The sequence below is a fragment of the Equus przewalskii genome, chromosome 8 (assembly GCF_037783145.1).
Source record: "Equus przewalskii isolate Varuska chromosome 8, EquPr2, whole genome shotgun sequence".
Lineage (NCBI taxonomy): Eukaryota > Metazoa > Chordata > Mammalia > Perissodactyla > Equidae > Equus > Equus przewalskii.
In genome coordinates, this window is record NC_091838.1 from 27,252,522 (window position 1) to 27,277,891 (window position 25,370).

General features: G+C 39.4%; 2 protein-coding genes and 1 pseudogene across 7 annotated transcripts in view; 2 read left to right on the top strand and 1 right to left on the bottom strand.

Moving 5' to 3' along the window:
• The window catches only part of LOC139085059 (uncharacterized), a 77,622-nt gene that overhangs the window by 15,638 nt on the left and 36,614 nt on the right, over positions 1-25,370 (bottom strand). The window contains exons 3-6 of one of the 6 annotated variants that reach the window (XM_070630584.1): positions 16,755-16,838; positions 15,164-15,272; positions 11,606-13,386; positions 5,044-5,088 (exon numbers count right to left, since the gene is read on the bottom strand). The gene's annotated coding sequence lies outside the window, so the exon portion shown is untranslated. Of the gene's footprint in view, positions 1-4,439; positions 5,089-8,818; positions 13,387-15,163; positions 15,273-16,754; positions 16,839-25,370 lie in introns of those variants that run through there. The other 5 variants (XM_070630585.1, XM_070630583.1, XM_070630586.1 and 2 more) reach the window with 5 other exon arrangements.
• Positions 4,035-25,370, top strand: part of LOC103561805 (short-chain dehydrogenase/reductase family 16C member 6-like) — a 45,876-nt gene continuing 24,540 nt past the window's right edge. Inside the window, exons 1-6 of the mRNA XM_070630581.1 lie at positions 4,035-4,231; positions 4,441-4,571; positions 8,100-8,429; positions 12,641-12,772; positions 23,119-23,218; positions 23,673-23,817. Of these exons, the coding sequence (XP_070486682.1) occupies positions 8,109-8,429; positions 12,641-12,772; positions 23,119-23,218; positions 23,673-23,817 (698 nt within the window). The 5' untranslated portion in view covers positions 4,035-4,231; positions 4,441-4,571; positions 8,100-8,108. The remainder of the gene's footprint in view (positions 4,232-4,440; positions 4,572-8,099; positions 8,430-12,640; positions 12,773-23,118; positions 23,219-23,672; positions 23,818-25,370) is intronic.
• LOC139085060 (proline-rich nuclear receptor coactivator 2-like) lies at positions 15,971-21,517 on the top strand (annotated as a pseudogene).

A 25,370-nucleotide genomic window follows, 5' to 3' on the forward strand; every position in this document is an offset into this window, starting at 1 on the left:
GATTGTTCATTTTTCTTGCTTTTTGAGGTAGGCCTGTATTACTATAGACTTCCATCATAGTACTGCTTTTGCTGTATCCCATAAATTTGGGCATATTGTGTTTTCATTTTTGTTTGTCTTCAGGTATTTTTTAATTTCTTCATTGACCTAATAGTTGTTCAGTAACATTTTGTTTAATCTCCACATATCTGTGGCTTTTTCAGTTTTCTTCTGGTAGTTGATTTCTGGTTTCATACCATGGTGGTCAGAAAAGATGCTTGATATTATTTCAATCTTCTTAAATTTATTGAGACTCCTTTTGTGGCCTAATATGTGATCTATCCTGGAGAATGTTTCATGTGCATTCAAAAAGAATGTGTATTCTCCAGTTTTTGGATGGAATAAGTCCATCTTGTCTAATGTGTCATTTAAGGCCAATGTTTCCTTATTGATTTTCTGTTTGGATGATCTATCCATTGATGTGAGTGAGGTGTGAAAGCCTCCTACTATTATTGTGTTACTGTCTATTTCTCCTTTTATGTCTGTTAATAATTGCCTTATATATTTAGGTGTTCCTATGTTGGGTGCATAGATATTTACCAGTGTTATATCCTCTTTTTGGATTGTTCCCTTTATCATTACATAATGCCCTTCTTTTTCTCTTCCTATAGTTTCCATTTTAAAGTCTATTTTGACTGATATAAATATTAGTACCCCAGCCTTCTTTTCTTTGCCATTTACCTGGAATATCTTTTTCCATCCCTTCACCTTCAGTTTGTGAATGTCTTTAGGTCTGAAGTGTGTCTCTTGTATGCAGCATATATATGGGTCTTATTGTTTTATCTGTTCAGCAACCCTATGCCTTTTGATTGGAGCATTTAGTCCCTTGATGTTTAAAGTAGCTATTGGTAAGGTCATAGTGATTCAAAGCCCAGTTTATTGAAAGTTATTTGGGGAAGTTACATGTGCAGTGGTCAAAGGAACAGGACTTCTGGAATCATGGTCTGGGCTCAAATCTCATTTCTACCTACAACATTTGCCTCTTGGTGAGTTAGGGGCCTACCTGAGTGTCATACTTACCCCTCTGGGATATTCTGAGGATTAAATAAAACAAGGCATACAGCACACATAGTGCAGTTCAGACTTGATTGACGTTTGCTCATCATAACAATTGCGTAACGATTTTTTTTTAACTGTCGGATTGCCACAACTAACCAAGGATCCACCTGTGAGCAATCGTCTTTTCTAGACAGCATTCTCTACATCCAGGTCTTACGTGTGCTTTTCTTTCTTTGTTCCAAAGTTAAATGCTTTCAGCGGCCTGACAGCACCATCTCTCAGTTGAAGGAACATTTAAACAATGAATGATTGGCGAAATATCATTTTAAGTATAATATGTCTTGGTGTGGGCCTCTTTGGGTTTATCTTGTTCGGTGCTCTCTCTGCTTCCTGTACCTGGATGTCTGTTTCCTTTCTTAGGTTAGGGAAGTTTTCAGCTATAACGTCCTAGGTTCTCTGCCCCTTTGTCTCTCTCTCTTCTCTTTCTGGGACACCTAGAACACAGATGTAGTATGCTTGATATTGTCCCAAAGGTCCCTTAGAATGTCCTCATTCTTTTTCATTCTTTTTTCTGTTCAGCTTGAGTGATTTCCTCTACTCTTTCATCCAGCTCACTGATCCATTCTTCTGTGTCATCTGCTTTGCTGTTGATTCCCTCTAGTGAATTTTTCATTTCCTTTGTTGTATTCTTCAGTTCTGATTGGTTCTTTTTATGTTTTTCAATTCTTGTTAAAGTTCTGTGTTCATCTATTCTTCTCCAAGATCAGTAAGCACCTTTATGACTATTAATTTGTACTCTTTATCAGGTAGATTGTTTATCTCTGTTTCTTTCAGTTCTTTTTCTAGGGGTTTGTCCTGTCCCCTTATTTGGAACATATTCCTTTGTTTCCTCATTTTGCCTATTTCTCTGTGCTTATATCTATGTATTAAGTAGATCAGCTACATGCCCTGTTCTTGGAGATGTGGTCTTATGTGAGAGATGCTTTTTGAGGCCCAGCAATGTGCTTCCCTCTAATCAACAGTTCCAAATGTTCCAGGTGTGTCCCCTGTGTGGGCTACATGTGCCCTTCTCTTATGGTGAGGTTGCTTTTGCTGCAGGTGCATGGGTAGGCTAGACTCTCCCCCTGGCCAGCCAGTTATAAGGCTCAGCTGTTTGCAGCTGCTATGATCACTTTAGTCACTTCATTGGGTGGAGGAGCCCCAGGACAACTGATTCCAAGGTCTAATAGCACACACCTTCTGCTGTTTTGCTGTTAAGTGAGTCAGAACCCCAGCACGATTGGTTGCTAGTCTCAGGGGCTCACAATTGCAATAGGCCTCTAGCTTGAGAGGCTGTTATCAGCTCTCTCAGGAGCACAGCTGGGTTGGCCCAGCCCCACGTGTGGCAGCACACAATCCATTCAGGCTTTGGAATGTGGGGCTGGTCCCCTGTGTGGCTGTTTGAGAAGGCCAGTGGCACAAGACTTCATGCAGCCAACAAGCCCCACCACCCACACACCGCATCAATGCAGTCCTGCCCTGTGGGTGAATGCCCCACTGAAGGAGATCCTCTCTTCCAGACCCTGCCTATGCCAGCCCACCCCTGTGCATGCCCTGCCCCATGGAGGTGGACCTACTTGCCCTACTGCATAGGTCACATACACCCTGCTTATGAGGGTGCACAAGTTCCCTGCTCATTTTCTGGTGGGCAAGGCCAGTCCCTAGGGTGGGCTACCTTCACCTGGCTGAGCTGGATTAAATCAGTGCTCTAGTGGGTGGGGCAAACCTCTGCACTAACAGGCCAGGGGAAGAAATCCAATGGCATCTGAAAGCATCTGTGTCAGCACACCTGTACTACATCACAATAATGGCTGCCACCAGTTTCTCAGCCCCTGGTGAGGTGGTCCCAGCCACCTTCTGCCTCTCTGAGACACACTCAGAGCTTATCAAGTGACTCTCTTTTACCAAAGGCCTGTGCATCTTTCTTTCTAGTGACTTTGCATTGGTTTTCAGAATGGGTGAATTTGTGTGTGGGCCCTTCAAGAGCAGGTTTTTCTTTCTCTTATGTTCAATAGTTTTTCTGGGAGTATTCCCTGTTGGTTTTAATAGCCAGCAAAGCCAAGTACTATAACACTCATTTCAGTTGTGCTGAATTCAAAAGCTGCTTATTGTGGCATAGCTTTCCCACTCGGATCACTTGTTCCTCCAGGAAAAGTTACCTTAAGATTGCTCCTGGCCGTGAAGCACTGCAGCTAGAACGTGGGTTTTTCCTCAGCAAAGGGGTATTTCTGCCTCTTCCACCTCAGTCAGTGTTATCTCTTGTTGTCGGGTTTCTTTTTATCTAGTTTCTGGCTCTCTCGGAGATAATTATTCCATAGGTAGTTGTAAATGTGTTGTGTCCGTTGGAGGAGGTGAGTTCACAGTCCTGTGCTACCACCTTCCCAGCAATCCAGCAACTTACTTTTAAATAGTTCATCAAAAGAGAAGAGGAACAAGCAAGCAAATAGGGTAAAATGTTAACAATTTTTTGGTCTAAGTGTAGGTTCTTGCAACACCTATGTAGTATTTTTTCAAGTTTTATGTGTATTGGAAAATTTTCATAATAAAAATTTGAGGAAAATAATGTATCCTGATCATCAAGTTGTTTTGATGAGTCAGAAACTTTCACTTTTTCCTAACAGAGCTAAAGAAGCATTTCTGTTATCCTAATGATGTGGATTAAGGCTGCCCCAGCTAGAGAAGCCCAAGGTGACCTCGCCTACATGCCAAACTATATGACCCGGTGGATTTTTTTATGGTATGAATTAGGGCTGCCCCAGGGAGAGAAGCCCAGGGCATCCTCACCTACGTGCTGATCTATATGGCCAGATTCGTATCTAAAAGTTATATGACTGCACAATAACCAGACCACATCTGCACTGAAATCATTTAATGACTTTTTACATCATCTTTTCTTTTTCCAGTAAAAATAAGTCACGTACCCATGCCTTATAAAATTAGCCCTAACCCTCAACTCAGGGCAGCAGCAGGAGTTCTGACTGTCCATGGATCCTGTCCCCATGCAGGAGCAGAAGCTCTGACTGCCCATGGGTCCTGTCCCCATGCTATTCTGTACTATTCTCCAAATAAAAGAGCACCACTGCCAGACCTTGAGAGTTCAAGAAATCTTTCTTTCTACTCCTCGGCTCACCGACCCCACATCACTAACATAGAAGTAAAGATTTCCTTATCCCCATGGAGTTGAGGGGGTGGGGAGGGCAGGGCTGATGGTAATGGCAGTATTATGCCTGTAAATTACTTCTCAGGACACACCTTTACTCCAGGCCATTTTGGAAACTGAAAGTGCCACATTGCTGCAATGTAAATGTGGGTGGAATCCCAGGTAAATTCTCACAATTGACTCTCTTTATCTGGCACCCACAGAGAAAATAAAAGCCATGAGAGAAGACATAAAACGAGCATCATTTAAGAGCTTCTGGCTGCTGACATGAGCTCTGGTTGCTTCATTTCCTAGAAGGATTCTTGTGCTGCTGGAGTGCAACCTTATCCTGCAGGTGAGACTTATGTATTTTGACCACTCAGGAGAAAACATTAGGTACCTGCTGCTGAGAGCTAGTTTCTCTGGGCACAATGTAGTGCAGTTCCCAAATAGCGGCAGGAGGTAATTCTATTATCATCTCAAATGTCTCTTTATTCTTCTTTTCTAACTGTTTTTGCACATTTACCAACAGCTAATGCGAAGAATGTGACTCAGATGAACTCCTGTGCAAACCCCTCTCCCAAGTTCTCCTCCACAATTTCATAGCAGATGCATCCTCTGAAAAGTAGAGAGAAGGTTTCTAGGCCTCAGTGATTAATATGTTTATGGATGGCTAGCTGCAAACTCAGTACCATTATCAAAGAGTCTCCTGCCAATGATAAAAATCAATATTTGCAAGGCATTTTACAATTTACAAAATGCCTTGTTATATTTGTTATTTCAATATTTTGAACATTCCTGAGTTGGGTATTTGTGTGAATACTCACTCCATTTCGTGGCCATTCCTTTAACCTGAAGCATTCAGTATATGCCTGAAAAATGAAAGAAGGTCATCGTGATTCAAAGCCCAGTTTATTGAAAGTTATTTGGGGAAGTTACATGTGCAGTGGTCAAAGGAACAGGACTTCTGGAATCATGGTCTGGGCTCAAATCTCATTTCTACCTACAACATTTACCTCTTGGTGAGTTAGGGGCCTACCTGAGTGTCATACTTACCCCTCTGGGATATTCTGAGGATTAAATAAAACAAGGCATACAAAGCACATAGTGCAGTTCAGACTTGATTGACATTTGCTCATCATAACAATTGCGTAACGATTTTTTTTAACTGTCGGATTGCCACAACTAACCAAGGATCCACCTGTGAGCAATTGTCTTTTCTAGGCAGCATTCTCTACATCCAGGTCTTACGTGTGCTTTTCTTTCTTTGTTCCAAAGTTAAATGCTTTCAGCGGCCTGACAGCACCATCTCTCAGTTGAAGGAACATTTAAACAATGAATGATTGGCGAAATATCAAAACTCTTGTCCTCAGAGTGCTCCTAAAGCATAACAATATGTTGGTGAAATTTAGTAATTTTTATAAAAAGTTACTTGAATTTCTTTCAAGATAAATCATCTACTTTAAGAATAAACTTTCTCCAACAGAAAAATTATGAGAAAGGTCACAATCTTCTCTTGTTCTCCACATAGAAATCCTTTGACTCAGAATGCCCTCACCATCACATTTGCATTTGTTTTTAACAGATGCTAAGATATGGGTTCCTTTTACAATTGAAATGTGCTACAAGGTTCCAGGATTGTGCTTGAGCCAGAAAAGTCTATATAAACTTGAAGAAGAGAGTGAGTTTTCTATAGCTTGATCTCTTTCGTAACTATAAACCTGAAATCTGCATTAACTCTTAATGAACATTAAGGCAAGTGGAAGTTCCTAAATTTTCCAAGGATAATACCTTTAGGTAGATACTTAATATTCTTAATAAATCCAAGTGAGTTAATGGGAGAGATCGGTAATGCCCTTTCTCCTTGCTCTGTCTCAAAGAGAGCCTTCTAGATAAAACTCAAATGCACTCCTCCCTGCCTGTCTTCCTCATTCCCCTGCGAGGCACCACACTCCCTGTCCTCCAACCCCAGCCCCTAGGCCTCTGTCCAGACTTGACCTGCAGCACTTTTCACTCTGTGGCCATGTGCTTACTGGTGAAGCTCCAGAACCACATGCCATGCTCCTCAATGCCAGGGACTGTAACTTAGCATCTTTAAAATTCAACACCTGATGTTTTGACTCTAACTCATGTTCCATAAATATTCATTGAACGCAATGAAGGCCCAAATGCTTTCCCAGGGATTTTTCTTCTCTTCCATAATCGACATAAATTTTTATAACTGTGTTTTGGCAATAATGCTCTTTTTCTATCCTTTCTCAGTGGAAATTTCTCACGTTCAGGGCTGACAGCAATATGAAGGCAGCCTAGGTCCTTTGGCATCCACACTTGGGTCCCAGGGACATCTCAAAATTAATTCCTGACTGACTTAAAATGCAGTAGATGTAATGCAAAGACAATTCTTTTTACCAAACTCAACTTTCGCCCATTTTTTTGGCTATATCTCTTAACCTTTGAGAGCTTGGACAGTGAAGTCACTGCGCTGGTTGTGCTGGTTCAAATTCCATTCTCACTATATTAACTGTGTGACCATGGGCTAGTTTGCTTAGCCTTTTAGTAACTCTCTTCTCTCAACTCTCTCAACTGTAAAACAGGGCAACCCTTGCAAGAGGTAAATGAATTGATACATGCAGAGCACTTAGAACTTGCCTGGTAGGAAGATTCCAAATGTATTGCTGCCATTCTTATTATTATTGTGCTGCTAGTGGTTGTTATTTCCTCAAGCAGCTGTGGTCCGTTTTAATGTGGGTTTTGTAGATGTCCTGTCTAACTTCAATGTGAAATGATTATGTAAGAATGCTCAAGTGTAGCAGAATATGATTACCAAAAATCAAGGAAGTGAGGCCGGCCCCGTGGCCGAGTGGTTAAGTTCGTGTGCTCTGCTTCGGCAGCCCAGGGTTTCACTGGTTCGTATCCTGGGTGTGGACAAGGCTCCGCTCGTCAGGCCACGTTGAGGCGGCATCCCACATGCCACAACTAGAAGGACCCACAACTAAAAATATACAGCTATCTACTGGGGGGATTTGGGGAGAAAAAGCAAAAAAAAAATTGGCAAGTTGTTAGCTCAGGTGCCAATCTTAAGAAGAAAAAAAAAAAATCAAGGAAGTGTCACCAAAACCAAAAAATGCTCTATTATTTCTTTAAAAGATGGGTCTGGGAAAAGGACACGTTAGCTCCAAGAAAAGCCTGTTCTATTGGTAAAGGCCTGGACTATGGACAGAGGAGATCTCCGTCCTTGATTCTGATATTGCCTATTTTATTAGCTAGTTATGTGACCTTGAATAAAGCTACTCAATCTTTCTTACCTCAACTTCTCGCTATAAAATAGCAACAACTGTTGCTGGCGTGACTCTCTCAGAGGAATATTGAAAGGATCAGGTGAAAATCTATAAAGACGTTATTTGTATTACAATGTAATTTTTATATTATTGAACAACTGCCTCAGGAAAAGCAAATTTCTATTATACATGAAATCATCAAGTAAGTTCAAATAATAGAAAATTGGCTGGACTGACAATCCAAAGTCTTGGTTTACTAGTCACATAATGTTGGGCAAGTCAAGACTCAAAGACCTTATGTCTTCAACTGTAAAGCTGTGCTAGTAATCTATAACCTACCTGTAGGTCAAATTAGATTACGTGTAAGAAAGTGTCCTGCAAATTGGAAAGATTCTTATTAATATAAAATGTTTTCATACTCATTATTTATACTATAATTTAAAAATTCAACAATTTTAGCAGTTGTTAAAATATGTATTCCGGAGAATTAACGTCTCAGAGGTAAGTTCCCTTGTACTAAATGCTGTATGTGTATTGCCATTGTTTTGATAATGTAATGAATATATCAGTTATCTTTTTCCTTACGAGGACATTTCTTCCTTCAGTGAATCAACATGGATTTAATTTTGGACACTGTCACATTTTGGGGAAAAATTCTACGTTGTCTTTTAGAATCTTTAATTTACAAGATAATTTCCAAGAAAAAAAAGAATGTTGCTGGAGAGATTGTACTTATAACAGGAGCTGCAAGTGGACTTGGGAGGCTAATGGCCATAAAATTTGCCAGCCTTGGAGCCATTTTAGTTCTATGGGACATTAATGAAGAAGGCAATATAGAAACATGTAGACTGGCCAAAGAAAAGGGTGACGTGAAAGCATTTGCCTATAAGTGTGATTGTACCAACAGGCAAGATATCTACCGAGTTGCTGATCAGGTAAGCTGACTGGTGTTTGTAACTTCTCTGCCCAGGAAAAATACTGTATCTAGTATGTACTTTTACAAAGAAAGGAGAAGAAAAGATCTTCATAAACTCCCCCTGAGATCTCTAGGCACCTCTCGCTTGACTCTGTATGTCAGAAATCTCATTGTGTAGCTTCCAAAAAAGAGGCACAGAATAAAATAATGCATGTGGGAATTTGATGAGCCTTCTGAGCTGTTGCCCAGCTGGTTTTTTTGGTGACTTGTTTACCATTGGGAGTCAGTAGAAACTAACACTAGTCCTGGCTCTGCTGCTCATTGGTTGTGCAATTTTTACCAAGTCACCTGCGCTCTCTAGGTCCCTGATTCTTTATCGGTAAAGTGAAAAGATCAGACTAGACAATCTTCAAGATCACATCCAGCTTTAATTTGTCCATATTTTATGATTCTAACACATATCCATTATCATCACGGACTGAGGATCGAAAGGGTGTGGAGTATAGGCTAGAAGCATTTAGCATATTTCTAGACTTAATTTCATCTTTGATTTAGCCTATTGATACTCATTCTAACTTCACACTAAATATTGATAAGTACTCTAATAGTAAGAGCTAACATTTATTGTGTAGTTACCAGTTACTCTAACAACAATGGTCAAGCTTTTGAGTAGAGTTTTACCCATATTACCTTGAGTGAGGTGTGGTGAAACCAGACACACAGATCAAGATAGGGAAACTGCAAAGAGTTTTACGGTTACGCTCACAGTTCCCTGGGGAGGACACAGCATGCCATGTAGGGCCACCAGCGGAAACACTTGGGTGGTCAGGAGGGCATTGGGGGAAAAAATGGACAACAACATTTATTCTGGTTTCTGCAGGTAGGAACAGGAGAGGCAGGGTCAGCAGGTTTAGGATTGACAATTTGAATCATTTCGGCAGGTTCTGGGGCATAGAGGTTGCCCCTCATTGTCTAGTACCTTAACAGGCAAGTGGGAAACGTTTATAGTAGCACATGGTGTGAGAACCCAAAAAGGGGTTGGGTTGTGGTCTTAAGCAGCTGCTCAAGAAAGGGAACTGACTGGCCTCTAGCCAAGGTCTCAAAACTGGGTGAAGATAAAACAAAACAAAAAGCAGCAAAAAACTATATTGCAGGGAGCTATTCTAAGCACTTTATACACATAATAACTCATTTAATCCACACAACACAGGCTTCTTGGGAGTATATCATTATTATCATCCCAATTTACAAATGAGGAAACTGAGGAACTGGGAGAATATGCAACTTGCCCAAGAATTAAAACTAGTGATAGGCAGAGCCAAAACTCAACGCAGGTAGCTTGAAGTCAAAGTCTGATCTCCCATCCACTGCCCTATGATTGGAAAGGGTGCTTACAATGCAGTTTGATAACAGAATCCCCAAGGGATTTTCCCTTCCTTTGGCAATCTGAGCTCCAAGTTTAGAATTCACTTACTTATTCATTCAAAAAATATTTATTGAATCTCTATTCTGTGACACCTACATTCTGAACCATCCTCTTCAGTTTTCCCCTTCATTTTCAACTGCCTCCTTCTTTGTTTGAGATCCCATAGGATTTGTTCTTTGCCATTCATCACCATATGAATATGGTATTACAGATCTCTAAGTGTATTTTAGAACAGATCAAGTGGAATCAAAGTTAGTTCTTATTTTGCAAAAGGGAAAGAAATAGAGCAGGAAAGAGTCACAGATAAATGTCTTTGGAGTAAGCTCCAAGAAGTAGTCTATCCAGCAGGGGGTCCAGTTCCAGTGCCACCACTGACGAGCCAGAGCAGGACTCCTGAAAAAGTCTGAAGCGTTATCACATATAACCTTCCTAATGAAGTAGGTACTATAACTTTGTCCATTTTACTGATGATGAACAGAGGCGGAGAGTGATTAAGGAACTTGACCAGGTCATAGAGCAGATAAGTGATGGAGGTGAGTTATGCCTCTTCCCACCCAGCATCAGAGCCCATGCTGCATCCCCAGACAGTTAGCAACGAATGGGTGAGCAATGAAAAGACTTCTTCATAATCCTCTTCCTTTGATCAAAAGTACTATACCTCCTGCACCTCCCCCCAATAAATCTTTCCTTCTTGTTTAAAATTTTCTTGCTGTCTAGTAAAAAGCCAGGCTGAAAAATTTAACCAAAAATTGTCTTTTCACCTTTTGAATGTATCTTAAACTTTTTTTCTTTTCTCACAGTCCTATAAACAGAATTATTTTAAGTCAACTACGGTACCTGCTTTTCTGTTTAGCTTCAATTATTCGTCAGCTCCCAAGAAACCCAAATACTAGCATTAGACTTTGCCAGAATTTCAGCAAACCATGGGCCTTACCCAAACCCCTGAAATTTGTGGGCGAGTTGAATAGCAATAACAACATTCTAAAGGGACAGAGTCATTAACTTCCCAAAATTCGTTTGAGGTGACATTCTCATCTCTACCATAGTAACTCAGTATACAAATAAATTGTTTTTGTTAGAATAACTAGCTTTACACCTTATTCCCAGATGTCCAGTTCCAAATCAGTTATGAATATTTATTACTGTGCATATGTGCACGTGCATACACCTGGGATTGGTTTGTTACAGCAACAACCATTTCAGCTACAGAGTAGTAAATTTGGGTGAAAGAGCTTTTGCTCCTTTGTGTGTGAATCCAAATTGGGTGTGAATCACTTATTTCTGTCAAAAGCTGTGGGTCTTTTGGCAAAATCTTAATTTCTCAGAGCTCTGTTTCCTCATCTATAAACTGGGATAATAATGCTTTCTCCAACTCTCAGAGCTGCAGTGAAAATTAAATCTCATTGCCTCAGTAAAGTTCCTCTTGGCTCTGGGGTCCTGAAGGCTCAGCTCTCCTTGAACAGCATGACAGTGACCATGAGGTTTTGCTTAAGTATTCAAGAGTGTCTTACACCAAAGATTCCACCCTCGTCTTGGGCCAGGGTGCCACCCCCTCAATCAGTCTAAGATGGAACACTTCTTCATACTGTGTCCTTCATCAAGCCAATGAGATGTTCGTCTTCAAAAGTTAGCCTCTTCCAGATGTTTCCCTCAGTCTTGCCTCTCTCCAAAGTAGAGGCATCTAATCCCTCAGCCCAACTCCAGCTCAGCAATACCAACCCTTCCTTTCAGAGCTTGTTCAACTCGACCACGTCGGGAGCAATACTGACCTAATGTCTCCCATTTGTATGCTCCAGAAGGCTCAACACAGGAGTGCCTGGACCAAGAATTAGAAAATCAGTCAAGGCAGGTAGTACTTAGTATTTCCTGTTCAGAAGCAAAGAAACAGACTATAGTATCAGTGCGAAAGATCCAGTTCAGGGCAACAAAACCACCAAATCATTGTTTCAGCATGCATCATGCTTTGCCCCCAGATCAGTTTTATCGATGTCACTTAGAAAGCCATAATTTGAGACAAAATGGTAGAACAGAGAAAAACAGGGTTTTTCTGGAGCATGCTTTCCTCTGAGGAGGGCTGGTGGTATGTTGTGGATTATGCAAATAGGCAAGGTGGCCAGTTCAAAAGGAAAGTGAAGGAAAACACTGAGGACACATCAGCGGTAGCGCAGCTGGGGGACTCAGGGGACCATGAGCCACAGACAGTAATTAGATTTGGGGAGGACTTTTGGACAGAAATGCACAGGCTCACAGAGGTCTCTGGGTAGTGGGTCAAACACATAAGTGTTTGGGATGTCTTCATGCCAAGCACTGGCCAGGCTCTAGGGGAGTGGTATGTGCTCCTGCCACTCAGCTCACATAAGCCTCAGGAAGAAGACACCTACAGAAGTAGCTGTCAGCCACACCGTGCTGAGGAGAGACCTAACTGTCAGGTGAAGGAAGATGTTCAGAAGCCTTCAGGGAGACAGAATTGGACATGATGCGTACAACACATCATATGGCATTCCCAGCTAGCAGGAAAGGGTAGTCGCAAACAGAAATAGGAGGTAGAGAAAATATGTTGCAATTTTAGGTCACCTCTATACAAAAAAAATCAAGATTTTTAAAGCAAAACTGACAAATCAAGGTTTTTTATCTCAATATAATTGATCATAAAGTTACTTGAAAATTGCTAAATTTCTATGTGCAAGATAAAATACCTAGTTTTAAAGAAACTATCTGAATAAGAAAAAAAATGATGATTGGGAAAAATAAATATCAAAAGGTAACACCTCCAATGAATTAATGTTTGCCTCACTTGTGTCCAGGTTAAAAAAGAAGTCGGTGACGTGACCATCCTCATTAACAACGCCGGAGTTGTCACAGGAAAGATGTTTCTCGACATTCCAGATGACATGGTGGAAAGAACATTTCTTTTAAATGTCCTCTCTCATTTCTGGGTAAATCTTTCTTCTTCATTTTCTTTTGTTGATGGATATGAAAATTCCATGTATTTCTGCAAACAGTCATTCAGCCACTTATGGGTAATGTACCATTTGTGAGTTTTCCACTGATAAACTAGTGGCTTGTCCTGATCTCCAGGTTTCATCTAGCCAAATTCTCAGCTTTGTTTTTCCTATTCTTGCCCTATTCCAAATTCTCAGGGTAGGGCCTTTGTCTCTACCCTCTCTAGTTTGGTCCCAAGACTTATTAGGCTGTTCAGAAGTCTTCCTACCAAAACACAAACAGAATGTGACAGCCATTATACGAGAGAGATTTAATTTGTTCATGAGTGAAAGAGGATCTTGTGCAGAAAGACAGGGGCTATTTTTAGAGTGGTGGTTTATGTTCATGCATGACTTGGCATCACAACAAAGAAAACAACAGCAGGAGGAATAGTAATCATCAACATCTACTGAGCTCTTACTGTATACCAGGCTCCCTTCTAAGTTCTTTTCCTGCACATGGTAGCCATGGTGCTATTTCCATTCTTATTTTACAAATAAGGAAATTGAGGCTCAAAGGGTTTAAATGACTTACCCAGGTTGCTGCAACTGTAAGTGAAGGCTCACGCCTACAGAAGGGAAAAGTGAGAGAGAAGGAAAAACTCTTTACAGAGGAGAATTAGTAAATTTATAACTCAGGGGTGTCTTCTGGAGTGTCTAGACCAATGCTGTCCAGTAGAACCATCTGTGATGACGGGAATGTTCTTTTTCTGTGCTTCCCAATATGGTAGCCACTAGTCACATGGCTATCGAGCACTTGAATGTGGTTGGTGGAACTGAGGAACTAAACTTTTAATTTTATGTAATTTAATTCATTGAAATGTGTATTTAAATAGCCACATATGCCTAGAGGCTACCATCTTGGACAATACAACTCCAGAAAATAGATAGGAGGCCAAAGGAGACTTGAGTTACCAGGGGAATTTCCACCTAGACAGCTTAAACTTGAAGCAATAATGGAATTAAGAGGCACAAGTAGTGATAGGGCATGCAGGTGGCACAGGTGGCTGGAACCAGGGCCTCCGGAGCCATGGGGAAGGGAGGGAGAGGTAGGGCCTCAGTCCCCTGTGGCTCCAAGGATAGAACCTTGGAATGGGTTTGCTTTAGGTGTCCCAGGCTCCTCCTTCTTTCCGCTCAATGCTCCTATACCCACTCTCTGAGGCCCTCAGAACTGTTTCCTTGATCTTTCTTAGTCACTAGAACACCAATGGGCACGCCCACTGGAACCCAACAAAACTTTTTCAACCAATATTTAGTGAGCATCTAGAATAGTGCTTAACATACAGTAGATATTCCATAAACATTTGCAAAAATCACTGATTTCTTTCCCTCTCCAACTTTACCCCACCCCAAAACATTTTTGGGTAGGAGGAAATACCATCTTGGCCAAGAGAGCTAGGGTGCATCCATTTCTAATCACACCACTAATCTAAAAGCCATCCTTGATTCCTCCTTTCCCTTAACACCAATATCCTTGGCTCTCCCTACAAAACATGCTCAAGTGAAGTCATTTCTCTCCTTCTCTTCCGCCAGCCCTGAGTCCAAGCCATTGCCCCTCTCACCAGCAGCTCAACATGGCCTTCCATCCTCAACCCCAATGCCTTCTAACTGTCTTCAGACAGGAACAAAGTCATCTTTAAGCACCTTAACAAAATCACCTCATTCCCCTGCTCAAAAATGTTCAGAGGATTCCAAATGCACTTAGAATAATATGCAGTTACCTACCATGGCCTGTAAGCCTCTACCTGACGTGGCCGTATCCTTCTCCATCTGTCGCCCATCTCTCATTTTCTTTACCTTCTGCTCACTTGCGGTACTCCAAGCATCCTAATAACACCCCAGAGCACATGGGGCTCTCTCCTACATGAGGCAAGCTCTCTGACAAGAATATTCTTCCTCCTGACTCTCACACAGTGGCTCCTTCTCATCCTTCAGGTCTCATGTAGTCTCTGAACTTGTACATTTATATCGTGTGTTTTATTCTGTTTTGCTTGATTCATTCACATACTTATAGTAAAAGGTATTAATAAACACACATAGCCCTCTTGTTGAATGTCAGCAAATCTTGAGAAAAATGATGTTGAGCAACCACTAAAACCAAAGAATCTAAAGATTATGGAAGGAATATTCATTTACCACTACAAAATTCCAAGGTTTTTTTTATTTTTTACTGATCTTATTAGCTCCTGTATTTCCAGACTAGGGGACCAAAACCAAGAAATGTCTCCACCAAGGTTCACTCCTAGTATTTTTAACTATGACAGATTTCCTTTTTCTTGAGGTCCCTCAATCCCCGCCCCCCCCCCCAAGATTCCTGGCCTGCCAGGAAATGAACTTCCTTAATACCTGTAAGGCTGGGAGAGATCCTGTAAGTCTCAGTACAGGTATCAGTCCAGCTTCCTGAGAAGGCAGCTTGGTAGGCATTGCTTCCACAGACGAACTATAACCATTGTCCCTAAAAAGTGAGTTTGTCATACATGATTAAATGAAATTTATCCTTAGATAGGACACATCTGTGCTCTGGTTGCACTATCAATCTCCTCAATTATATCCTGGGAACAAGAATATCTGGCTCTAATTGGACCTATGATAATAAGCACATGGCCATGAAAGAGGAAGGATCTCAGTAATGGTCACTGTAATACAGTCATGCATTGCATAATGATGCTTCAGTCAACAACAGACCACGTATACAACAGTGGTCCCAGAAGATGAGTACCATGGAGCCTAGGTGTGTAGTAGGCTATACCATCTAGGTTTCTGAAAGTACGCTCTATGTTGTTCACACAACAAGGAAATTGCCTAACATTGCATTTCTCACAATATATCCCCAACATTAGGTGACACACGACTATAGAATCTGCCTACTGCCCTAAGTAGGTTTGTAAACAAGGGCAATTAATATCTTTCACATTATCTATAAAATGGCTTGATTGTTTAGGGATATATGGTGGTTAGAATAAGTAAATTTCATTCCATATATTTGTCTGAGCTTAAGATGACATTCATTAAGAAGACATTCATCTAAAACCCAAGTTCAGAACTAGAATTATCGTCATCCTCATGTTCCTCTGGAGAGGTGTTAGTTTATAGTCCATGCTAAGATTCTCCATAAGGTATTTTTCCAGAATTCTGAAGGTAACAGTTGGAGTGAGATACATTTCCAAAAGAGTGTCATTGCAGGTTGCATAAGTATAGCTTCCCTAATTGAGGATTAGAAATAGATCAAGAAGAAAGGAAAAGGACTTCATATGCCCAACAGAAAATAGATCATTGACCACATTTAAATCTCCTCATTGATTCTGTAATCCACCCCTATACAGTTATTTGTGTTTTGCTGGTTCCTGGCCAGAGTCTGCTTTCATATTGTCAGCTGCTTCTGGACTAAAGAGGCCCTAGGGACCTGATTCAGTCCCTGCTGTGGCCTTACAAGTGTTCCCTCACAGTGGCAATGACAGCTCACACTGAAAAGCCTGTATCAACAGTCAACTCCTAGGTGCAGGCCTTTCCAGTGTGACTTTTAGTGAGTCCTGCTGTCCTGTCTTCTGCAATACAAAGTTTCTGTCTTGTAGCACCACAGGCTTCAGGCAAGATGCAGGAAGCCTGGAAACTTCCTATTGATGACAAAACTGAATGGATCGGATTAATTTATTTGTTCTCAATTGAAGAAAGTATAAACCTCTATTGAGGTATAATCCACAACTATTTCATACAAATTTGGTTAATTTTTGCAGTGAGAGCACTGACAAATCTTTAGAGCCCCTCTCTCCATCCTGGCAAGTATACAATTGCTGATGAAACATATTTGTATTAATAAGCTTACTCGGGAAAGGTTGAGTTTTTCTTTTTGACTTGACAGATCTTCCCCACATTTCCTCAAGGCAGATCCTAAAATAGTGTTAAGCTAATGAAGAAAGGTGGAGCATGCCAAATATACCTCATTGTTCCTAGCATCCCTGTTGCTGCTGATTCCATGTCATGGGTTTCAGCCAAGGGAAGAGGTCTTGTGTGCTTTAGTCACCTACAAAGTGCCAAAGATGACTCTGAATGCGGTAATACCTCCATAGTTTTATTTCTCTAAACAAAAGCATAGCTGAATGGTTATTGATATCTTAATAGCTAGAGTGACAATACAGTCTTTTTTAAACAAGCCTACAGAAGGTGACAGCATAATTAACAAGGAACCTAAGAGCTTTCAGACGTGACAAATTTTTGTTCTTTGTTTTAAGAATTCAATAGTGTGACAAAAGTTAGCTAAAGGGCTCAGAATATTCTGACAAGCTAGGAATCTCCACTCTTGGGGCAGATTACAGGAGGGTAAACAATAGCCTTTTAATACCTTCTTTATAGCAGACTGAATATTCTAAGGCCAATTTTAAGCTACCAGGTCCCTCAGCTTTATCATACATACCTTTATTTTGCTTATTAATTTTAATATGCATTATATACATGTATAATCTTAAACATATAAAATATATATATAGCTACATAACAATATCATTTTTAGCTGTCAACCTAACTTCAAAATATAATTAACTTTATCACCCTGTTAGAAGATAAGGTGTATGCCACATGGAACTCACCTTCTCAATTTCAGCTTTACAAAAAACAAGTCAAAACTGTGCTAAGAGGCTCCATACCTTTGCTCTGTGAATTTTTATTTCTTTTAAAACTTTATGGGGAACCAAAGATTTCCCATAAATTTACCCAACTTTAATATTATCCTAAAGCCTTCAAGCACTTACTTTGACACTAGAGGGTAATACGACCACTGGTGATATTAAAAGGTTGTCAAAAAGATGACATTGAAAAGTTGTAAAAGACAGTGCAACTAGACTAAGTCCAAACAATTTGCAAAAACTAAAGTTCAAAAACGTCAATCCTTTTCTGTGCTATAAAGTCACCATCTGTCATAATTCAATTTAACTGAACACAAATATTTGTATTCTTCATAACCTGAAATATTTTGTGGAAACAATGATAACTTATCTGACCCATAAGCAGGGTGAAAAAATTTAAGTTCACTAATCAGACTTTTCCATAAGAAAAATCAAGTCTTACATCAAATGCAATAAAATAAAATCAAGCAAATCCGATACTTGTTTGCATTAAACCCCACACATGATAAAACCAGGGGAAAATAGATATAGCTGTTTATCAAACAAGTTTCATTAGTTCACAGATTTCTCTTGATTATGAGTAATGTGTAAACCTGGACCCACAAATAGCTCTCTATTGAGTTCCCTGGTTAAAAATTCTTTACAAGTTTCATTAATACTTTTTTTTTTTCTGGTGAGGAAGATTGTCCCTGAGCTAACACCTGTGCCAGTAGTCCTCTATTTTGTACGTGGGACGCCACCACATCATGATGGGCAGTGTGTAGGGCTGCGCCTGGGATCCAAACCCGCAAACCCCAGGCTACCAAAGCATAGCATATGAACTTAACCACTACACCACCAGGCTGGCCCCATCATTAATACGTTTTTGATGACTAATTGCTCACTCAACACTTATTTGCATTCCTTTTTCTTCTTTTTAATGGTGGATATCTAGATAGTGAGAACAAATGATGAATTTCTGTGATAAATTCAATTTCCAGAATATTCAGGAAAAGCCCTGCACTGATACATAGCACTACAAACACAAACAGATCCTTGAAATACCTAGTCCCTTTCCCTCTTTGAAGGAAAACTTTCCTTAATTGGAATACAGAAAGCTGGCAGCAAATACATACACACACACATTTGAAAAAAAAACCCTCGTGGAGAAAAGTGAAAAAACTGAACCCCTGCAAGTGGTTAGCTCCCTGTGAGTAGATAACAGCATACACTGATCATTTTTTTAATTTCTCCAGTGTTCAGCCACATCACAAACTGCTATGCTACAGGCCTCTACTTTCTCTCTCTTTCATCTGGGGCATTTCGCTGCCCCAAACCATGAAATTTCTTATCAAAAGTAACACTGACATATATTTTCAATTCCGTTACTCAGGTTCACCTTCTTGAAAGTTTTAAAAACTTTCAGACGTTCATAGTGATGCTGCAGCTGGACCTCCACATCCAGGCTTTCCAGTCCCTAAATTCCATGAGGTCTACCAGATGATCACCCTAGAGATGCCCTCTGGGACCTAGCCAAATTCTTCACACACTTGTGTTGAAAGACAATAACTAACTCTTGCCATCTCCAACTAGCCTGTAGTTATGACTAACCAATGCAACAGGATTTTTTGTTTTAAAGATTTTATTTTTCCTTTTTCTCCCCAAAGACCTCCGGTATCTAGTTGCATATTTTTAGTTGTGAGTCCTTGTAGTTATGGCACGTGGGATGCCACCTCATCATGGCGCGACAAGCAGTGCCATGTCTGTGCCCAGGATCCGAACTGGCAAAACCCTGGGGCCACCAGAGCAGAGCGCAAGAACTTAACCACTAGGCCACAGGGCCGGCCACACTACAGGATTTTTTAACTTGTAGATTTGAAAAACAAAGATGTCGTAACCACAAGAGACAGACGCATAAAATACCACCACACTTGGACATGAAATGTCAAAAGAAGCCAACTGTCTGCATTAGGAAGAAATTCACCAACCAGTTCAGCAGCTCTGAAACAAAGATAGTAAGATCCAGAAGATCTTGGAAGCAAAGGTGACATTCTTTGATCCACTGGCTGATCTCTACTGTACAGGGTCCTTGTAGATAAGCACATTTCTCAGACTCCCTAAAACTCAACACAAAATTCTGACATTGTTAAAATCACATATCTCATAGAAACAGATGGTGAGCATTGTCTGTCAAGGTTTTATATAATTCATTTATGGGAGAACCAGCAGAATAACACAGCCGATAAATTGATAATATGTGGAATTTGAAATTATATACTCGATGAAAAAGAATGCTGAAATATGACCTCTTAACTCTTACCCCTAGGATTATCTTTTCTATTAGACAAAAAGAAAAATCACATCTATTAGTTTTCTACATGTTAACCTCTAATTTTACAGGACTGTAAAATATCTGGGTCCTAATAATTCTTAGGCAATGTTATATTGCCTAGAGAGTTAGATAAACCTCAGGCAACATTATTAGAAAATGCTCTAGCATGTTGAAAGTCACGGAATCATCTCTTTGCCTTATTTCAAGTTTCGGATAATTATTTCTGAACAGAGATTAGATAAAAGAACCCAGTATTGGGGGACAGAGGAATGGAAAAGTTTCCTGAGAGAAGCTAAGAAGCGCAGAGGGAGGGAACTGGGACTTTTTCACAGCATGGAGACTTAGAATACTGAATTAACTTCTTGCTTGAGGATGAATGAATGAATTTTCCAAAAATAGCTGAGAAAATATCGAAATTACGGTAAGCAATTCCAAACCACTTTATTCACCAGAGTGTGTTTTCCTTGCATTGAAATTCCTCTTTCCTGGAACAGTTTTTCTCATTCTGCCAATCCGTTAGAGTGAGAGGGAATCTTATTTACAGTAAAGCCAGGAAGGTGAATGTGATTCAATTTTAATACAAATGCTGAACACTACATGGAAGAGCTCAGCATACTAGAAAAACCAGGTTTTAAGTTTTTTAGCAAACTATAAATGTGAAGTGATGATTTAATTCAATTAGTCTAGTTTACATAAAAGGAAGAACAAGCCAAACAATACCTCATAGATTAACACATAGTAAATTTTAAGATCCTTGAGAACGGTGACTACATGGTACTGGTGACTATTTGGTGCTGCCACAATTTAAAACATCAAAAGTGTTAAATAAGTTGGTAGAAGCAGAAGGAGGAGTTTGAGTCGGGACGCAGAGGCAACCAGCAGCTAGCTCCTTGGTGGTCATGGGCCTTGTTCGTTTTGGGCCTCCTTGCTCCCTGAGAGGGGAGGGGAGCTTCGCTGCCGAGTGGAGCCGCCACCGCCCAAGGCCCCAGCGTGAAGTCGCCAGGACTTCTCTCAAACTTGTGGGCTGGGGAGACTCAGATGTTGGCCTCAGCTCCTAGGCTGAACTCAGCGGATCGGCCCATGAAAACTTCTATATTGAGACAAAGGAAAGGATCCGTCAGAAAGCAACATCTGTTATCCCCGGCTTGGCAGCAAGAAAGAGGACAGGTAGTGGAAATCCTGCAATCTGAAAAGCAGACTGAAAGGTGACAAAGAAGCTGAAGATGGGTGGTGGAGAGAGGTAGAACATTCCAGCCCTCAATCTAGAAATGTTAGTAAGGACCAACAACAGCTTAATAGACAGAAGACCAGGGATCAGAATTCCCAGATGAAGATTGTTCGTAAGAAAAAAAAAGGGACATGCTTATAACTTCTCAGTAGTTGCATGGCAGGCCATGCAAAATGGGGGAAAGAACAAACATTTTCCAAATAATCCCTCTGGCTTCTCAAGTCTCAGCTTACTTTTTAAGTCTCAGAACTATGCTGGAGCCAAATTTAGTGAGCGGCCGTCACCAAGTGTTCTGCCTAAACCACCAAGCCGGTGGGTTCCTGTTTCTTTTTATCCTTCTGATAAGGAAATAGTGACATTTCAACTTAAAACTTTACTTAAAGTCTGGGTATAAAACAAGAAAAAGTACTAAGGTTTAATTTTAGTTACATTTAAGGGTAGTTGTCAGGTGTTTCAGACCAAATTCACTAGGGAATTAATCTATTTGTGTAAAACTGCTAATTAACATAGAAAACATAATTAGACTTCATCTCGTTTTGTACTGTGTGCACTGTGATGTAATGGTAATATCAGTGCAACTTAAAATATCTAAATTATTGATAATTGTACTTGATATTAACTATTCTCAATTGAGTAACTCTTAAGTGAAACCATTCGAGTTTAGATTTGGGGAATGATAAAGGAATCAACTCTTTGTGTTGCCTGTTGGAGGAAAATACTGATTCAAGATTATCATTCATGGATCAGTAGATTTACTTGTTGAAAGCTAGTGAATCTCATTATAAGCATCTAGTTAGGGCACACAGATTGAAAACTAGTTGAGTACTGGAAAGTTTAATGTCCTAGAAATACCCAAACCGGTAACATGCCAACAACCTGATGCACTGCCAAAAGAAAACGTGAATTTTTCTTAGAGTTACATTTTAGTAAACTGTACAGTGGTGAATGTGGAAGGAGCACTAGGGGCTATTTAGATGCGACAGTATATACCCCAGTGGCCCTGTTTCTTACAGACAGTGGGGGTAAGTGTTTGCCAACAAATGCACCAAAACAGTGTTTGTAGAAATAGTATTTGGTGGTCACTGAGTAGCTCTGAAAATACATTTTTGTATTACAGCACTGCACAAGCTATTCTGACAGTGATCTGGCTGCAAATCATCCCTGCAAACCTTGCTTAAAGCGGGGAGCTGTATAATCTGAAAGTTTAAAGTACCTAGGAAAGAGCCATGCAAATACATGTAATAAACTTGTAGCATCTGTAAAGTTTTGTTGGCATTTATTCTACAAAAATAGAATATTTTAGTATGAATTTGCCAAATGTAAGACCATTGACTCTTTCTTATACTATGGCCTAATTTCAAAGGTCCGAAATAATTTGTTTTTAAAGTTTGCCCTTGTGCTAAAGTGCCAGTGATATGCATAGCTGATTTGGTTGTAAGCTATATTACAAAGTAAATCCTAGTGTAGTAAGTTTTATATAACTGAAAGGTTTTAAGCTGCTAAAACACTTCCTATTTTTAAGAGATTTGAAATTCAGTATGGGTCTATTTTTTCTTCCTTAAGCCCAAAGATTAACTATTAAAGGGTCCCTTCATTCTTAAAGATTCATTTTGGCTGTCAACAATTTTTGTAACCTATGATACAAGTATAGTTTACTGTACAATGGCAGTGTATTTTTGTCACCAATAAGTGCAACCCGGGGACTACTTATACAAAAGATGTAATTTCTTCCTTCAAACCTCGATCACATGTTTTACCTCCTTTAAAGGTAAATGCTAAGTGTAACAGTTAACTCAATAGTAAAAGAATGTGTGTGGAGGGGTCAACTAAAAATGTCTGATTTTTTCTAATTTGGCAGCTTTTATTGTTATTTTTATGCAGAATGGCTAAGCTGTATTTCTCCAAATAAATTCAGATGAGATAATATTGCCCAAGTCAAATAATATCCTAAAGACAAGTTTATATAGTACTTACCATACATATACGAATTCGAAGCATGAAATTAAGTAAAATTGCTTTTCTCCTGCCTCCAAAAAAAGTGTTAAATAAATAGTAAATGAATCTGTAAAGTCATCAAATACTTGCTGGGCAAATAAAATAATAAACGAATGACATATTGACACACTCTATTTATATCTTCTAGACTTGTAAGGCTTTCCTTCCTTCCATGATCAAAGCTAACCATGGTCACTTAGTCTGTATTTCAAGTGCAGCAGGACTCGTTGGAGTTAGCGGGCTATCAGGTGAGTACTTCACTTCACCAAGTCCCTTTGTATTCTCCAGTCCACAGCACCCAGAAATTAGGACTCTTCCAAGGTACAGAGAACTCTTCCTGTGCCAAGGGGAAATCTCTGGAACATTTGGCTCTGTGTATATTGCCAGCATTCCTTTCCATTTCCCTCCTTAAAATGGCAGTGATAAAGGGAGAGAGTCTCTTCTATTTAAAAAACAAAGAGAAGAATGTGCCTGTTGGCTCATTAGTCTTCTTGGGTTAAGAGAAATTGAAATAATTTCCGTCTTGTTGTTGGATATATAGTGTGGAGATACAGGAGTAGAGCAGCCACAAAAATGACTTTAACAGTGATGCTTTGTCCCCAAGGATAAGCCGGAGAAAGGGGAGGGAATTTCGATTTTTAAAATAATTCCAAAAATTAACTTGTCAAATTCTATTACTAACAGCGCTTCACTTTGTTTCAGATTATTGTGCCAGCAAATTCGCAGCTTTAGGCTTTGCAGAGTCTCTCTTCCTTGAATTAAATCTGGTAAAGAAAACTAAAATTAAAACCACCATCATTTGCCCATATTTCCTCAAAACTGGAATGTTTGAAGGTTGTACGACCAAGTAAGTGAACTCTTACGGTAATCTTTGCTCTTATAATAATCTTCCAATATGTGTGAATTACCGTCTGTTCATTTTGAAGTTTTGAAATATGGACAGTAAAACAAAAGAAATTATTTGAACGCCTAACTTAGTAAAAGAAAAAGTTCAATATGCATTGGATTGATGAATTTATTCAATTTAAAATAAAATATAGTAATGAAGTTTATGGTATGGTGAAATTGAAAACTAAATAGCTAGTCAGAATATCACAATATAACAGGAAAATTGGTAGTGAGAAGTTATTAAAATATTTAGGATTGCAGTGTTGAAAAGATCATTTCTTTCCTAAAAAGAATACTGAAGTAAAAATAATCCAAAAAATACAATATTTTGTAAGATTGATTAATACATGTGGGGAAGTATTGGGGGGTGATATTTTGCCATAAAAGTTACATTTGTTTAAACAGTACAAATGCGGATACAAATAAAATATGAGGGTTTTTACACAAAGGAGCCAATCAGTAGAGTATAGTGAAAAGTATAAACAGGATTTAGGGCAAGTGTAGACATTTGAATTACTAAAAAGAGGACTGACATGATCCAAATAACATAAATCAGCTGTATTTGCAGGAAAGAGAGACAGCCAACAAAAAAGGCTCTCTAAAAAGCAATGAGGCTATTCAGAGTCTAGTGAAACTACAAATTTACATAGAAAGCACCAAAACAGGAGGTGAAGAGTATAGAGGGAGAAAATCTCTCACAAAGAGACATCTATTAAGATGGTCAAAATTAGCAAAAACAATGGTCTACTTTCATTCTTTTGCATGCGGCTGTCCAGTTTTCTCAACACCATTTATCGAAAAGCCTTCCATTTCTCCATTGTATGTCATTGGCTCCCTTGTCAAAAATTAGGTGTCCATAAATGCGTGGGTTTATTTCTGGGCTTTCAATTCTGTTCTATTGATCTGTATGTCTGTTTTTGTGTCGGTACCATACTGTTTTGATTACTATAGCATTGTAGTATATTTTGAAATCAAGGAGTGTGAAATCTTCAGCTTTGTTCTTTTTTCTCAGGATTCTTTTAGCCATTCTGGGTCTTTTGTTGTTCCATATAAATTTTAGGATTTTTTGTTGTACTTCTGTGAAAAGTGTTGTTGGAACTTTGATAAGGATTGCATTGAATCTGTAGATTGCTTTAGGAAGTATGGACATTTTAACTGTTAATTCTTCCAATCCAAGAGCACAGAATATCCTTCCATTTCTTTGTGTCTTCTTCTATTTCTTTCAACAATGTTTTATAGTTTTCAGTGTACAAGTCTTTCACCTCTTTGCTTAAATTTATTCCTATTTTATTCTTTTTGTTGTGATTATAAATGGCATTATATTCTTAATTTCTCTTTCAGCTACTTTGTTGTTAGTGTATAAGAATGCACCTGATTTTTGTATGTTGACTTTGTACCCTGCAAGTTCACTATATTCATCAATTATTTTTAATAGTTTTTTGGTGGACTCAGAGTTTTTTACATATAAAATCATGTCATCTGCAAATAGTGACCATTTTACTTCTTCTTTTC